Source organism: Ascidiella aspersa, chromosome 6 (genome assembly GCF_963924565.1).
Source record: "Ascidiella aspersa chromosome 6, kaAscAspe10.2, whole genome shotgun sequence".
NCBI classification, from domain to species: Eukaryota; Metazoa; Chordata; class Ascidiacea; order Phlebobranchia; family Ascidiidae; genus Ascidiella; species Ascidiella aspersa.
This window is the reverse complement of record NC_139452.1, coordinates 26,619,067-26,636,961: the sequence shown is the minus strand read 5'-3', so window position 1 is coordinate 26,636,961 and position 17,895 is coordinate 26,619,067. Positions and strand designations below refer to the sequence as shown.

General features: G+C 36.6%; 2 protein-coding genes across 2 annotated transcripts in view; both read right to left on the bottom strand.

Annotated features, from left to right (window-relative positions):
• Nucleotides 1-5,608: 5,608 nt before the first annotated feature.
• LOC146141043 (protein mono-ADP-ribosyltransferase PARP14-like) lies at nucleotides 5,609-9,791 on the bottom strand. The gene is made up of 6 exons (XM_083392791.1): nucleotides 9,585-9,791; nucleotides 8,193-8,344; nucleotides 7,427-7,616; nucleotides 6,527-6,668; nucleotides 5,847-5,974; nucleotides 5,609-5,617 (listed from the first exon to the last, which is right to left on the bottom strand). The coding sequence occupies exons 1-6, from the start codon at nucleotides 9,789-9,791 to the stop codon at nucleotides 5,609-5,611; spliced, it is 828 nt and encodes a 275-aa protein (XP_083248917.1).
• Nucleotides 9,792-16,236: 6,445 nt separating this feature from the next.
• LOC146141042 (eukaryotic translation initiation factor 4 gamma 3-like) overlaps nucleotides 16,237-17,895 on the bottom strand; it is a 37,609-nt gene continuing 35,950 nt past the window's right edge. The window contains exon 22 of the mRNA XM_083392790.1: nucleotides 16,237-17,142. Coding sequence (XP_083248916.1) covers nucleotides 16,964-17,142 — 179 coding nt within the window. The 3' untranslated portion in view covers nucleotides 16,237-16,963. The remainder of the gene's footprint in view (nucleotides 17,143-17,895) is intronic.

Here is a 17,895-nt window from a genome sequence, read left to right as displayed (position 1 = left end):
TCTAGAATGGCAACTATGCTTTTTTAATTGCGACACTTTAAGGAGGTTAAAAAGTCTATTTGGCACACAAACAAAAAATCATTAGTAACAAGATAACAGACAATTGACACGTACCAAGGATGAGTTACACTGTTAAATAAATCGAATGAACAACAATTTCGACGTTTGACATTCGCCTTTTTCTACTTTTGTGTCTGTTGGTTCTCGTTAGGTTCAGGGCTTGTCTCAGTTACGCCCCTAGAAAGTGTTGTAATCGATTGAGTGAACTTAAGTTACTGTTTTTAAATGACTTGACGTAAGTAGGATTATGAGCAATAACCGAACAAAAAATAAGCAAAACGAAACATTTAGCAAGCAAGATGTTTTATGTGCAAAAAAATCGTAGTAAATAGCTCAATTTAACAAAAAAGCTTAATAAAAACATGTTATTTCAACCGGAGTCATTTGTCTGAAAGTCTTAAGTCAAGTCAAATCATTTGAAATAAGTGTCATTGACTTAAGTTGTCCTACACTTGGTCATTAGACATGGTGGTGTTGTCCTACACTTGGTCATTACACACGGTGGTGTTGTCCTACACTTGGTCATTACACATGGTGGTGTTGTCCTACACTTGGTCATTACACATGGTGGTGTTGTCCTACACTTGGTCATTACACATGGTGGTGTTGTCCTACACTTGGTCATTAGACATGGTGGTGTTGTCCTACACTTGGTCATTACACATGGTGGTGTTGTCCTACACTTGGTCATTACACACGGTGGTGTTGTCCTACATTTGGTCATTACACATGGTGGTGTTGTCCTACATTTGGTCATTACACATGGTGGTGTTGTCCTACACTTGGTCATTACACATGGTGGTGTTGTCCTACACCTGGTCATTAGAAATGGTGGTGTTGTCCTACACTTGGTCATTACACATGGTGGTGTTGTCCTACACTTGGTCATTACACATGGTGGTGTTGTCCTACACTTGGTCATTACACATGGTGGTGTTGTCCTACACTTGGTCATTACACATGGTGGTGTTGTCCTACACTTGGTCATTACACATGGTGGTGTTGTCCTACACTTGGTCATTACACATGGTGGTGTTGTCCTACACTTGGTCATTACACACGGTGGTGTTGTCCTACACTTGGTCATTAGACATGGTGGTGTTGTCCTACACTTGGTCATTACACATGGTGGTGTTGTCCTACACTTGGTCATTACACATGGTGGTGTTGTCCTACACTTGGCCTTTTACATGGTGGTGTTGTCCTACATTTGGTCATTAGACATGGTGGTGTTGTCCTACACTTGGTCATTACACATGGTGGTGTTGTCCTACACTTGGTCATTAGACATGGTGGTGTTGTCCTACACTTGGTCATTACACATGGTGGTGTTGTCTTACACTTGGTCATTAGAAATGGTGGTGTTGTCCTTTTGGTCACCTTCGATCTATGTTGATCAATTAAGCTCGTTGAGGCTCAAGTCGTTTTTTCTTAAATGTGGAGCGGAAGGGGTATTTAAAGAAACGGGTTTCTTGAAGGTAATATTTAATGTACAAGAAACTTTTATTTACCCTGAACAAAATGGCATATTATACTTAAGTAGTTGAAACATATAACCCACAGTTAAAACAGTACAAATAATTGGATAATTTCAATAAAAATATAAAAGCTGACGCAGGCGGTGTTTATTGCAAGTCTCATTAAACTAATTTGCCTCGGCAATCAACCTCACTATTGCTTCAATAAGTTTTGCTGTTGTCTAATTACAAATCAAAAAAGATCAATTCTTCTAACAGCTAGCTTCTTGTAGGTTTCAAACATGGCAGTTTTTAGGCGGTCGTTTGTATGTACTCCGTACAGATTAAGGTGCATCTTCTTTTTGAGCTTCGTTCGACGACTTTTCTTGGCCATAAGAAATAGAGTTCTTTTTTTTTTTTTTTTTTTTTCTCACTCGCGTGGCAACAATTTGAGGCAAGCGGTGTTTATTGCAAGTCTCATTAAACTAATTTGCCTCGGCAATCAACCTCGCTATTGCTTCAATAAGTTTTGCTGATGTCTAATTACAAATCCACAAAGTTTGTGTTGGCTGGTGTTGAGCTGGCCAGCTAGAAGCCGGCAAGCAACACAACCACTCACTGTATTGACTAGACAAGACTTGATTGGTTCAACAGCAGAACAACTTGTAAATTGATCCTGATTACTGGACATTTTTATTTTGTAAGCAATCCTTTTTATACACAAAATTCAGAAGAGAAATTTTCTGTGCGAGAAAAAGATTATGACGCAATGACACGGCAAATTGTTATATTATTTAACAGTAATTACGTCACACGGGTGTTGGCTTATCGCCTTTCTTTCTCAACATATCTCCTACAAGGAAGTTAGAATCTGTCCATATTAGTACACGAAACGGCTTCTCTAACTGTAAACACAATTTCGAATCACTGCTTTGAGATATGGGTATTGTGCCAATTCTCAAAGCGGCGATTTAAGGTCGCACATTCGAGGACAATATAAGGAAGGATGTGTGTCAATTTTGCTATTCGTCATCTGTGAACAAGTGGCCGAACTGTTTCGCAAGGCACTGGCAATTTACCGGAAGTTTTCACTAAAAACGCACACAGTAGCAATTCGTCAACATCACATTTTCGAGTTTAGACACATAAAGCTCTTTGATAAATAGATATATTATTACAATTTTGATAAATATACAACAGGATGTTTTTGGTAAGGATGCGTTATGACAATTTTGATCAATAGACAAGGAATAATAAAGGGGCGCATGTTTTTGTTATTCGTTAATTACTTAAAAACGATTAATTAAACATCTAAAAATGGCCACTGCCACCACAAAGCCATAATATTTGATAAAAGCGACATTTCGCAATTTACAGACGTTTCAGCAATAACTCATGCCATCATCAGTGTAAAAATCAAGTGAAGATAAAAGCGATAAAACGTAAAAAGATTGGATAACATTTCTTGGATAACATTAAGTATACGTCACCAGATAAAAGGGGTAAACGCTCGCGTCACGAAAGACGACAAACTTCCTCGGGTTTGTGAGGTCATCAACGACGCTGTCGTAAGGGGAGCCGTTCGGCTGCTTAGGGGCTACTTTCATCGACTTGTCGCCCTTGCAGTATTGGCCGGTTATCACTTCGGCCAGAAACATGTGCTTGGGATTGCCTTTTGCGTATTGATTCGAAATCGCAGCAGTTGAAGCGAAATATACGCCGATGCCGAATGCAGTCCCTTTGAAAAGGAAAAAATTAACGAAATAGTTCACCTATTTTCTTGTCGCTTTCAAAAAACCCTTTTTTGTCTCAAATTTACTTATTTTAATAAAGCTTATTGGTTATATCGGGATAGTCTGTTTTTTCACCATGGTATAAATAACACCCACAACAAAGCAGTGCTTTTTATATTTTGGCCAGTTCAATCCGGTACGTTTTAAAGTCTCTATGATAGATTGATATGCAAAATTTAGCAAATTGCAACGTTGAAACGAAATGTGTTAAGGAGAGTTAAGCGCAAAGTATAGCTGAAAAATCTTATTACTTATAATGGTGAAACGCTAGTAAAAAAATGCGTTTTTAAGTTCTTATAGTTAGATTGTTAAATAGTGGTTCCCAATCGGGATGCCGTTTTTCATATTCAAGGGTGCTGCGAGACATTTAAAATTCTCTTAGATTCCAAGTTTTACTCTATTGAGTAAGCTTATTGATCCAATAGTTTTAGATTGCAACAGATCAAGAAGGTTTTTCAACCTTGTTCACGCTTGATGTGTGCTCTATTTCGTTTGTTGATAACTTACAGCAAACAAGTTGCAAATATTATAGTAAAGATGCCGAAAACAATTTATAAGTTAAGGAGGATGCCACAAGCTAAAAACGTTGGGTACCACTGCTGTAAAGCATGGGGCAAATGCTACATCAGTTTCCAATCGGGTCGACACCGATAGCATCCTAGTATCGGACGAGTTGCGATACTAAGGTTGCCCAGGATATTTTATCGTTTGCTTTGGCCTAATTTTCACTATTGCGTTCTAAATCACTTAACTCGTGTTGCCTTTTCACTTTCCCACCTCACCTTTCACCGGTTTATTCCCCTTCTAATCACTTTCGGTTTTGATGTCTTTTTATCGTTCGGCACGTTTGTAATTAACAGAAGTTACCAGTGTTTCTTAACCTTTTTAACGCTCGTACCCTTTGAATTTTCATAAAATTTCCTCGTACCCCCTGTCTTAAACTCAATGGATTTATAACTTACGTGTTGAATGCATGCATTAAAAACAGTCTTGAAAGTTCAGCGATATTTACAACACACAAACAATCAGTAAATTTATTCATGCCTTTTGTGTTGTTGATTTTACTAAATTACGCATTCTTCCCAAATTTGCCAAAAGAGCGCATAATTTCACAATGCATATCGTACCCCCTGCTTTGGTGCTTCGTACCCCCAAGGGGTACACGTACCACTGGTTAAGAACCCCTGGAAGTTACCCAGCACACAAAATTTCAGAAACAAACTTTAACGACGAAAAGACATGTTTATGTATTCACCGAGTCATGTGTGGCATCGTTGGAAAGGTTTGTATCAAGGGCTAGACGAATTTGTTTGTCTCTTGGTGTGATAATTATTATTTCGGCATATTTAGGTCAGGTGTTGCTGGGATGGACACTCGCGATATTACACATAATAAATTTTGAAATATTTTTCAACATTACAATTTTTAACTTAATTTGTTTTGTCGATTTTTTTTTCTTCAAATTTCGTTTTTCTTTCTAACACTTGGCATGTACCAATACCTAACCTTGGTATACACCGAGCTTTGATACGATATTATCTGACATCCAAAGTTTTAACCTACGGTTGCTTAATGGGTTAGGCTCAACCCGTTACGGACGGGTGTTAGGCGTTTCAGTTTATCAATGTACAAATGGGGTCTGGCCCCTGCAGAACACTGAGTGCGGTGGCGAAGAACAAACCGCAGATCACGTCATTGAGGATTGCCCGATACTGGGAGCACCGCATGGAGTGCTTAGTCTGAAGACTTTGGACGACCAAACCATAAACTGGCTGACCAACATCTGCCCCAAAACCAAGTCCGGAATATTGCAAAGTCTTGGCTCATACGAAACAACAACAAAAACAACAACCTACCGTTAATGCCGGCGTGTCCCCGGTCGAAGTTGTCTTTGCAAATGCTGTCGCAAGTTTCTGCAGCCGTGCCGTGGAAAAGTTTGCGGGTCACTGGAAAATGGGACCCGGCCGCGATCAGCCGATCGACAACCCTTTTCTTTTGGGCTTGGAATATTTTGTAAAGGGTTGGGTTTTGTATGCGTTCGATCTAACAAGACAATTTGTTTACATTGTGGGACGTTTGATAAACATATTATACATATAGGGTGAAACTCGAACAGAACAGACTGAAATGAATGCGTTTTGGGTGTGAATGCTTGACATGCGCTTTAAAATCATCTATACGATGGTGTTTCTTAACAATTTTATTGTCTTTAAACCTGGTTTGAATTTGATCGATGTTACTAAGTAATTTTACCTTTTGCCCTTTTTAATTAATATTACATTTTTTTTTAATAAAACCTTAAATGACCTGCAGTTTAAATCAATAAACAATGCTAAAATAACTAATGTTATGAGTATCCAATTTACCATTAAAATTTAAACAGTTGTTAGACTGAATGAGACATTTCGCTTTGCAGCGTAAAAAGAAGTTACATTTCATTAATAATAAAAGGACCCCATAAAATGGCGAAATTGACCAGGTATAGTGGCCCATACAGATTAAAAACCACTGATCTAGTCTGTTTAAGTATCCGTACCGTGTTAACCCTGAAGCTTCGTGTTTTGGTAAATTGAGAGACAACTTCCTTGTACTCCTGTTCATCTGAAGAGAGTCTCACTTTTGTCCATTCCTCTTCACCCATTTTTTTCCAAACATCTGGAATCACTAGAGATATGCATAGAAATACATTGAGAGCGAAAGACTGAACACGTTGCCTTTTGTGTCTAAAGGCAGTTATCTAATAAAACATAACAAAGCTGAAGGCTGAATGAAAATTTACGTTAAAATCACTATATTTTTCATTTACGTTTGGGTAACAAATATCTTTACCTGAACAGTTGCTTACCGTAAGAAAGATTACGTATTTTCGATATATGATGTCAAATCATGTTTTCATCCGATACCGCGGTAGTATCGGTTCCGACCGATACCAAATTAATTTAGTAATTCCAGCCATGATTTGCGATACAAAGCAGCGATTGCTATATTGATAGGCATTTTTCTATAATTATAACGTCGTTGGGTGACGAATCGGATCCCGATAATTTTTGTCCGAAATATCGAGTATCGGTCTTGGAATAAACTGTCAAGTATCGGATATCGCTATTGATTATACATACGCACTTTCGCCATGTGCTTTCTATTGAAAATGTCAAACGAATACGGGCAATGGTAAGTTTTTTATTTCGAAAAAAAAACATAGTCAAGAATTCTTACCATCCACATTCGATACAACCCTTTGCAGTTTAGAACTTGCAACGCTGGGACAGGTTAGAATCATTTTCCTATAGTTGACTTCGAATTTGCGAAATTCTCCGTTCAAAAAGGCCTCGATAGTGAAGGATCCTTTTTCGTTTTTCTGGCAAACGTACAATAATATAAGAAAGTTTAAAGTTGCTGATTTTCGACTAAATACGACATAGCGCCAAATACAGATGTTAGTTTGTATACAAAAATGTACAACACTACATATCTAAACAGAAAATCAAAGTTCAACTACAAAAATTTACTCAGGGCTTAAATTAGGAATATCCGATAATGTTGAATGGCTGATAAGTGGTGGTATCGATAATTGTCCGATACTAGGATGGTTTAAGTGTTAATTCGATAGAAAATTGATATTAGGAATTAAGGCTTTTTTTTAATTTTTAACAGTAAAATGTAAATTTGTCGCAAAAAAGGTAGGGTAACAAATAGACTGATAGATGAAACTAAACTACCTAACGCTACAGCAAAGATGATCCAAAACCGGAACAGATTATTTTTGAAGGTATCGAGTTATTTTGTTTTACTTGTAAAGCACTGCAATATTGCAATTTTGTCGGATCAGATCGTGATACTTTTTTCATCTCTATAGTTAAATTAAAAAATAAATTATACACAGAAAGCTATCCCAGACTCACCGAATCTGTTAAAACAACTAACCTGAAGAGTGAGGTTCGATATCATGACGAAATCATTTGTTAAAATGGACCTTAAGAAAAGCTTCACAGATCACAGTTGCTGACACACATATGTGTAAGTATCGTTCATTGAAAGAACAAAATGCATTGAAATCATAGGGCCAAACACTGAGGTTGCCCAACAGTATGTTTTGTTTAAGTCAGGCAGTCTTACCTTGTAGGAATTTTCGAGTTCGTAGTTTGCCCTTTTATCAAAATCGATCCACATGTTTGTGGCGGAGTTCTTGTATTTCCAAGTATAGTATTCGGCGCAGGTGATTGTCGTGTTGTAGTGCTTTAGCCAAGCAACAACTTCTTTCTGTATTTCCCTTACATTCTCTTTGAGACCACAAAGCGTCAAGGCACTGATGTAAAATAATTGTGAATTTAATTTAGGCATAAACATAACAGAAGTTGTTATCAGTTATAAATATGGGAACTCGGCTACAGAGTAGCCGAATTAAAACGTTTAGAAAAACTGTTTTAAATGACAGTTGTTAGGAAGGTTAGACATTTAGGAAACTATTTTTTCAATACAATATACACATGTCAGCAAATTGTTTTTCGATTTATTACTGTGGCTGTGGGCTCTGTAGGGTATATTAAGATTAATTCCTATTCCAAACAAAATTGAGGTTAAATAACTTAGTAAACTATAGTAGGATTCGATATTCTGGATTCGTTATTCTACTTCGCAACCTAAAGTTCTAGAATCCCCTGGGATTCTACTTTGAACATCCCTAGTTGCCACACATTTATATTATATTTTATATTATCGTATATTATAGCCTATTATATCATCGTACATCCCTGAGCAAAATTTCACAGCTTATTGTCCAACAATTTGTATGTAAGGAAAAACAAAAAGGACAATAGAAAGACGAGAAGTAATATTTTATATTATTTAACTAACCAACGCAAAGAGTATTTGTTTCACTTACTTAGCTTTTCTCTTCTCTATTGCAACGTTTCGCTTTTTTGCCAATGCTATGAGTTGATCCTCTTCAGAAGGCACAAGATCTTGAATGATTTCGCTCTTTATTACTCTCGTAACTCTCGCATTAACGTTCGTTTCACAAAGTGACTTCCAGGCCTGTGCAGTCAAATATTGAAAATGTAAAAATACAAACGTTAAAAGTGTTACGGTAAATTTTACTCACAATTTAATCCTTATATTTTGATATCATTTTAAAAAGCTTTTATCCAATAGCTAAGAGGTATATGCAGTCTTTTGTTTAACCGTTTGGATCCGGTGTCCTTTTGATATTTATCACAAAACATAAGTTTAAAACTTTTTTTTTCAGTTTTTCATCTAAAATAAATATGACGGACTGCTTTGTTCATTTAAGTGTGTAATAACTTAAGTTTTACTAACGACGTGATTAGATTTCTTTTTATTTAAACGAAGTACCAACGACAACCAAAATCACGGCATAGTTTTTTCAACCCGCCTATATAATGTCACACTTTCATGCATATACCAAATTCAGTGCTGTTAACGAGTCACTTTAAAATGACCGAGTCCAACTAAAATCTGTTGGGCATATTGCTTGGAGGTTGTAGTTAGACGTAATAAGAATATCAAAGCCCATACAAAAGTAGATAACATTTTGAACGTTTCGAATTTAATGAATATAGAGACATTCGAAACATTCAAAATGCTACCTACTTCAGTATGGGCTTTCATAAACTTACTTCGTCAAAGTGAAACCATCATTCCAATAACTCGTTACACAATGACTATAACCATTGGTCGTATACAATGTGTTGTGTATATTTTGTGATATAACCCGTAAGTAGTTTAGTTTAAAACAACGATAACAACTAACTCGTAAAAACACTGGATGGCTTTGGAAAGTCCTAGTACAGCGGTTCCCAACCAGTGGGCCATGGCTCACTAGTGGGCAATGGGAACATTTTGAGTGGGCCACAGACCAATTTTATAAAGCTAGATTTAACGAAAAATTAAGTCTTATTTGTGTCACTACACTTAATTTTACAGAAATAATGGCTTGGGAAGGAATTTAGAAGGAATGTAAATTTATTGTTCAGCAGCTAGTATTTCACTAATGCACGGTTAAAGAAATAATCTGTTTGAAACATGTTCTGCTGTATTTTGTTCTAAACCTATTTCATAATTGTTTTTTTCATAAACATTTATTGGGCCGCATAATTTTTGTCCAACGAAAATGGGCCACGAAAGAAAAAAGGTTGGGAACCACTGTCCTAGTAAAAATGTCGGCCTAATTAGAATTATCAGGCAAGTAAAGGCTAAATGGATCTAGTGTAAAAAAATATTTGAATTTACAAGTCACTCACAGATCACAGCTTACCTTCTTTGCGTCCCAGTCCTTCTCCAAAATTACTACAATAACAACGTTCAAGGATTTTGCCCGAAAGGAGCCAACCTCGTCATATATCCATTCAATTACTCTTCCAGAGGGAAAGCCGAAGCCACCAGAACCTAGACAAGGAAATGCGATGGAGTCGTATTCAGCTTCATCGGCCTTCTTTAAGCATTGGCCGACCGCCTTTCGCATGATATCTTCGCCAGTTGAGTAATCGTAGTCAGACAATATAACGTGGTAGATGCTTTTGAAGATTCCTGAGATTCTGATTACATCTCCAGGTTGGACGCTTGGGTTTTTGATAACGGCAGTCGAACACGCAGTCTACAGCGAAATTTATATTTAGAAAAGTAGCTGTACAATCGCTAATGTTTAGATTACATATAGCGCGGCTTCCTAGAACGAATAAAAAACGGAAACTATATTTAATTGTTTTGTGTAGTATTTAATTTACTTGAACTAAATACACAGTATGTATATTTGTAAGTGGGATGAGAACCTATAACGTGTGTTCCCTTATGTGTTCATGGATAGATTAAATGAGAGATGAGACCGCACTTAAGTATCACTAATAATTTAGGTATCACTCACCACTTAGATATCACTCAACAAATAAGTATTATTTAGCACTTACGCAATACTCAGCACTTAAGTATCGCTTAGCACCTGAGTACCAATCATCACTTAAGTATCACTAAGGATTTAGGTATCACTCACCACTTATATATCACTCAACAAATAAGTAATATTTAGCACTTAAGTATAACCCAACACATAGGTATCACTCAGAAACTATAAGTACTAAGGCAAAATTAAGCTTATGAGATTTTTACCTGATACTGTGAGCCCAACAGCTGATGCAGTGCTCTTGTAATGGCAGAACCTGTACAGCTTCCTAATCTGTTAAGTGTTGTACTTGCGACAATTACATCACTCTGCAAAGAAAGACTTTGCTGCCAAAAGATCAACTATATAAGCAACATGATTGAAACTACATTAATTAACAACCATTTTTGCTGCTGGGGAAATATAGTCGTTCAAACGTATGTCCGTATATCCCTTTCAACGTATATCCCGTTTATCTAACAAACATGTACGGTAGGTATAGCAAAACGCTTGTTTTGTGATTACAACAATAGTACTGTCCTGCAAACAAACGTTATAACTTAGCTATAGCAATGCCGAAAACGTCTATTTTGTATGGTGGATATGTATTCTCTTTTAACAAAGCCTAGGGGAGGTGCGGGACCAGCTGAAAATGTAATTTCAGCTTGATATTCGTAAGGTGTTTTGATAGTCTTTAGGTAACCGTAAGGCAGTGAATACTTTTTTGTGGAGAGAGGAGGTATCTATGTACATGTTAAAAGTTAGTTTGATTATTTTGGTTTAGAGTACTGACTAACCATAAGTGTTTTTATTAAAAATGGCGATTAGAGGACCTTTGGAACAGTCTGTTTCATTGGTCTCTCGATGATTTTGTGATCATATTCTTAGATTTTAAGGATATTAGTATGCCAATTTTTAAGACAAGAACATCTAAATAAGGGGTTGTTCACTGATGGCCAGGTCTGCGAAGTCGGACTCGAAGGAGTCGGACTCGAGTAAGACCACGTAAAACTATCAGAGACCCGTGTCTGACGTGCGTATGCGCAGTACAAAAACTGATATTACCGTCAATTGCAGTTTGTAATAGCGAAATAGCATATGGTGGATATTTTCGAACCATTTATTGTCTGTGGATGAATTATATGACATCCCTGTGTGTGGAGTGCTGCATATCCACCGTATTTAGTTACGTAAATTGGCGGAATACAGGCTCCGAGTCTAGAGAAAGAGTCGGACTTAGGACTCAAAATCGCACATTAGACTATTATTGTATTTGCAGATATGTTCTCTTAAAAAGAAAAACAATTGATATCATAAACCTGGGTTGCAAATCATTTTAGCATTTCATGCTTGTTTCCATGTGTTTTTATTTTATTGCTGAAAATACCGTTTCTCGTTGTATTGTTTCTACACCATTAACTGAGTATAGTTATTCACTTCAGGAATACTTAGCGCAGTGTTTTTAGATGCAGTCGTACTCTGTTCCATAGGTCCATGGGGTGTTTCATAGGTCCTGTGGGGTGGGACCGATGGAACAAAAAGTCACGTTTTCCATATTTGAAAAAAAAAACTTAGAAGAATATGTCAGATTTCAATCATTTCTTCCATGTAGGTACCCATAGCTAGAAGCTTTCCAAAGAAAATAACCGCTAGTTTTTTTAGTTTTAATTCGAAAGATATTATCGAAAATACAAATCCGTTCCATGAGTCCCGCACCTCCCCTACCAGACTTGGGCAACCAGATTTATTTTAGCTTTTGAAAATTAAATTAGAATTAAAATTAGAGCATTTTAGTTTTTCTAAATTAGATTAGAATTAGAATTAGATCGTTTTGAGTTTTCTCAAATTAGATTAGAATTGGAATTACCGAATTTCTAAAATATAAAGTTTCAACTAGAATTTGAACTAGAATCACATTTAATTATTGACAAACAATTTAATTTAATCGCAATTTATCCTTTTAAGAACGTGAATGGTAAATATGTGTGTGCTAATTTGTATGACTTTTAATGCTTTGTAGCCTGTAAAAATTACATACAAGTCGTTCCAACCAGAAAATTATAATTTAAATTCTGTGTTTAAGCTGAGAGACTAAAAATGCCGTTGGACAAAGTAGCATTTTTGGTAAAATCCGAATTAGATTAGAATTAGAATTGGACCATTTAAGCAATTCACAAATTAGATTAGAATTAGAATTAGCCGCATTTCGCTCTAATTTAATGATTTAGAATACTAGAATTATCTAATTGTCCAAGTCTGTCCCCTACCTGTTGTAAAGAATTAACAAAAAAATTGTTTACGATAGCAAACAGGGTATAATACGGCACATTACACAAAACTTATGATAAACCTAAATTCTATACGTACTTGAGATAACAAAATGTCTTCCTTCTTAACAATGATATCTGGTCCAACTCGGTTTTGAGGCGATATTCGCTAAACACAAAACAGGTTTTATTTTCATTGGGTTTAAACGGTATTTCTGCTCAAAGCGCCATTCATTTTATTACATTTGAAATACAAATTTCAGTAAAGTTGCATTACGCTAAAAACAAATAATAAATCGAAAATACAGCAGCATACGTGAATTAAAACTATGTAGGCCTACAACCCATCAAAAGGATTTTGGAGCATAATGGTTGGAGGTTGTAGTAAAGACGTAGTGAAACTATCTAATACCATACAGATACAGAAATAGGTATCATGTTAAATGTTTCGAATACATCTTTATTGATTTTCAATATTGTAAGAGGCGGGTATGATATACAAACGATTATCTTTCCAAGAATCAGAATTGCATTGGTTGAACTTTATATAGATAAAATTAGGTAATGTAAGTACCCTATTTCTTTAAAGAAACTTAGAGCATTAGCTTTTTTCAGTATGTTACTGACACAGCCGTGACAATAAAAATGACTGCAGCTTTACCATATTTTTAATAATCTGGACAGTGATCCAGTCACCACGTTAAAAAAACAATTTAAAAACGTCTCTATGGGATTTGATATTCATGCAACGAATCTGAACAATATTCTCTTTTTACAAATCCGCAAAAATATTTCGCAAAGCAAAACTTGACGCCCCCCAAAAATTTGTCACCTATTCGCCGGATAACACTAAATACATTACCTTTTTTAGCGGATATTTAGTTCTAGGTTCCAGTTCGTTTCTTCCAGCAAGGCGTAACGCTATTTCAAGCTGTTTGAAGGTGCCTTCGTTACTGTTCTCAACCAGACAAATCTAAAGTAATATAAAGTTTATAGCAGGGGTCGGCAACCTACGGCCCGCGGGCCGGATCCAGCTCGCCGATGAAATTCATCCGGCCCGCCGCCTCTTTGACAAACTAGACACAAGTCCATTTCACATAATTTTTGACTATTTTAACTTTTTTTAACAATTATTCTGCGTCCGGTTTGTTTACGTTTTCATGCTGTGTCTTCACCTACATCAGCGCTTCATTGTGTAGAGGAACGACGCATGTCTGTTTGTGCTTGTAATTATAGCATGTTCGCCTGGTAAAGTGTTAAATATTTCACCTCGAAACTCATTTCCTTTCGTGGCCGTTCTGGCAAATCCAGCCGGCATTTCGACTCAATTAATCCTCATCGCAGTCGCTTTTGTGCTATATAGTGTAACGCTACTGCTGGATAAAACACTACAGTCAACAGATGCATGCCTTACTTGCGAGACGGGTTTGCGAACTATGCTGAATTAGGTGAATGTACAATAAATCTATAAGCGACCTGACAGTATGCACTTTGAAATGCTATGACAGTTTGTTTAGTTTCGATTTAGTGGAGTTCAGATAGTACGGTGGTCATGCCTCCCCTGTTGAAATATACAATTGCCGTTGCGCCGTGGAAAGCCGCCAAATGCGTCACGGAAAAACGGAAAACCCATTCAAAACGTTGGACATATTTTTTTAACAATACATTTCGGCCATTTAATAAAAACTTGCAAGAAATTTGAAAGAAATGCCGGGATACCCAGAAAAATCGCGCTCGCTTCGCTCGCCACGTGTGCCTTGACTTCAAAATGTTAACAAATACTGAGTTAGATTAACATTAAATGTTATCGTGTTCCCTCAAAGTAGTTTTATTACATTTTTCATTAGTAGTATATCGTAGAGTGGATGACTGCGTGTGAATTTAAAAAAAAAACGCTTTTTCTAGCTTTGCGCCAACACTACTTCCTCCAGGTAATTAAACACGTATTTAAATGCAAAAACGACCCGATGCCCCGCTGATTCACTGTTGTTGTAACATTAAAATAACACAATTCTTAGTTAGCATTTTGTGCGGCCCGCAGAGATCTTTTTGATTTTATTTTGGCCCGCAACTAGAAAAAGGTTGCCGACCCCTGGTTGAATTTCTCAACAACCACCTTAATTTGGTTACCTAAATTGGTAAAAAAAAAAGTTTCGTCGGTCTTACTTTGTAAGATTCGGCTTTTTGGTCAGAAGCCCATGTTAGTAGAAGAGAATTGTGAGTTACAGAATTACTCTCTGCTCGGAATTTTGCTGGTCGCTGTAAAGCATTTGAAACTAAAAAACGGAGAATAGTTAGACTAATCACTGTGCTGTTTTTAACTCTATATTCCAAACCCTGCTTACCTAATAATCCTTCGGCAATAGGCGGAAAAAAACATACAGAAAACAAGAAACTTAGATAGATGGACGACATTGTGTGGCATAAAGCGTAATGACGCAGAAAATGTTTAGCAAAGGAAGGATTTAGCTTAATCAAAATCATGTGATTGGCTCGAGGCATTTTTCTTGTTAGGTTTTTGACGCAAAATTCACTTTACACTAAAACTGTCTGCACGCAAAAAACGTAATGCCTTCCGAAGAAATGCGATTGAAAGGTTGTCCATCTAGTTTCATTTTTAAAGGCTTTATTCGTTTACAAGTGTTGTAATAACTTTATTAAGTCACTGTTATTATCACTGGTTAAATTCATTTGATTTATTTCTTTTTGGAAAAATCTCTTTTTTTAGAATTAAGTTGAGTCACCTGTATAATGACTCGACTTAAAATCAAGTGAGGCATACAGATTATGCGACTTCAAAAGTGTTTTAATTGGTGATTTTCGTAAATATGTAATTACAAATTTTCGATTTTTTGTGTATTATGAAAGGCAATGAAGTGATTTTGATTTGGCTATAGTTGTAGTCGACATGACAGATTATTTTGTAAAAATAAATCAAAAACAGCTCCTCTGGTAATTGTAATTGTTAACCAACGTTTCGGCAACCTATGCAGGCCGCCTTCGTCAGAGTGAATGACACTGAACGCTCGTACAATAAATGGAAAGCAAAAAAGCAGAAATAAACGCGAGTCCTTCAAGGACTAGAGGCAATCGCTAATTATTTTCTTATAGTTTCGTTGCTCGCGTTTATTTCTGCTTTTTTCATTTCCGTTTATTGTACGAGCGTTCAGTGTCATTCACCCTGACGAAGGCCGCTTGCATAGGTTGCCGAAACGTTGGTTAACAATTACAATTACCAGAGGAGCTGCTTTTGATTTATATTACCATGCCTGGTAGCAACAGTTCATATATTTTGAAAATGATTAAACTGAGGTTAAACGTATTTTAAAATTTCTTGTTACAACTCTGTCTCTTGTTTATTCGTAGTTTGAGCAACGCGACGCCCATTTCGTAATCTAAATTATTGACAACTGCGTATCAACAAACATAATTATGACCTAAAACTGGTGGGAAAATATTTTTGGGTATGTGTCTTAGGTGGGTCTGGTTTAAAAAGGGTCCGACATATAAACAGCACAAAGTGTGATTTACTTGAAAGTGGAAAATGTCAGGCTTTCATAGGTTTACAAGTGTAATTTGTTCAATAAAATTCAAAATAATTAAGTAACGGATTTCTTTAGCTAGTTAATTAAATATTGCTATTAAATCTTAAAGTTGATAACCTTGCTGCTGTGTAGCTATATCCCGCATCTCTGAGAATAAACATCGAACCAGCTGCAGTTGGGATGGATTAAACTTTTATTATCTCGCGTGCTATATTACACCAAAACACGCCTATAGATTTCTCATTTGCCGAGCGCGCCGAAAAAGCAGTCCGGCAAACGCCCTTCTGGCGGGTAAACGCCCAAATTGCGATCCGAACATTTTGATCGCTGCCTTCCTTTTTCCCTGTCCGATACCCGCTGAATTACGAAGCGTACAGCCCACCCCGTTAAACGTTGAAACATGCCAAGAATTGCACACAGGTTTGTGATTAGCGTCGTTTGTCAATTAGGAACAAATTGTCTTGTTTTTTTTGACTCGTTTGGCGACGAGCACAAATATATATATAGACAGCAAACGTCTACACACGTTGTATAGATCACTGCAAGGAAAAACAACGGGCCCGCGAATCAGTTTTTCAACACAATTAATATACAATAAATAATAAATAAAAATTCCCACGAAAACAGCCAAAAGTAGTAGAGTTTTTTTACAGGCTACCCGTTGTAGTTGTTATTTTTATCTAAGGTGTCCGCGCAGTCGAAAATCAAACAAACAAGAGCACTTGTCGTACGTTTACTCGGATGCATATAATTCGTAGTTTGCTGTGTTTCGATGCGGCGAAAGCGGGGCACAGAGGGGGATACACACGCAGAGATAGACAGAGAGACAGTTCGCCCTTTTTTTCACCACCCTACCGCGAAAAAATATATATTGGCTAGCTTCAAACGAACGGAAAAAGCAAAGGGATGGGGGCGTCGCGAAAAACAAACAAAACAAGCAAGTGGATTATTCGTCACTTACAGGGTCGGTCTCCCTTAGCCAAGTAAAGAAGGGGTTTACTGAGAGGAGAGCGACTCCCTTGCCATCCGACTCAGCCGGGTTGTCGTCGGTTTCCCATTTAAAAAACGTCTGTTCCGAAATGATATCCTCGTCGTAAAGGCAATCGAACAGGAGCTTGAGAATGTCTGCGAAAAACAAGCAAAACGATGGTTAAGTATTTTTTTGGTGGATTTTTCTAATCAGTGATGTCCGATCCTTGGCATTTTATCCTAAAACCCGATATTTTGAGTAAAATACATCCCGATGCCCGATAATTTCGGTAAAATTCGATAATTTCGGTAAAATTCGAATACATTGCCTAATGAAGTGTCATTATTATGCTCTAATCTAAAAAATAGATGCAATCGAAACGATCCGAAAGGATTTTTTTAGATGTTTTTTTCGGAGAAACTTGCTTTGGCGTTCAGGTGTTTAGTCACTACCATACTTTTATGTTCACTTTTTTCTAACAAACACTCTTTTAAAATAAACTATCGATCGCAAACCATTTTAGCAATGCCTACTTTAATTTGGAATCAGATCGGTAGCGATATCGGCCTAGTTTCGGAAGGTAACGATACTACCCTGGTCTAACATCATATGCAATTCCAACTCCTAATAAAAAAGTAGCCAAAACAACTTCCGCTTAAGTTATAGAATATAGAGCAGCAACAAAACTAGGAATTTTATTTTTTGTATAAATCTATTTTTAACCAAGAATGAAAAAATGTATGTAATATGTGATTTCCAAAGAACGTTTTGAATATCATTCGAAAACATAATGGTATAATGCCAAGGTCAACACATTAAAACAAACAGGTAAGATAACTTTAAAGACTTACAAACAAACAAAGAACATCTATTCAAGAAAGGACTCTGTGTACCTAGAAATAAGGACC

What these genes read in the sequence shown, in the direction of transcription:
- LOC146141043 (XM_083392791.1), bottom strand. Translation starts at nt 9,791, where the DNA reads ATGCGAAAGGCGGTCGGCCAATGCTTAAAGAAGGCCGATGAAGCTGAA. An exon ending in ATAGAGAAGAGAAAAGCTAA is followed by an intron (nt 7,617 to 8,192) that starts GTAAGTGAAACA and finishes ATTTTACATCAG; the next exon opens with TGCCTTGACGCTTTGTGGTC. An exon ending in AACTCGAAAATTCCTACAAG is followed by an intron (nt 6,669 to 7,426) that starts GTAAGACTGCCT and finishes TACGTTTGCCAG; the next exon opens with AAAAACGAAAAAGGATCCTT.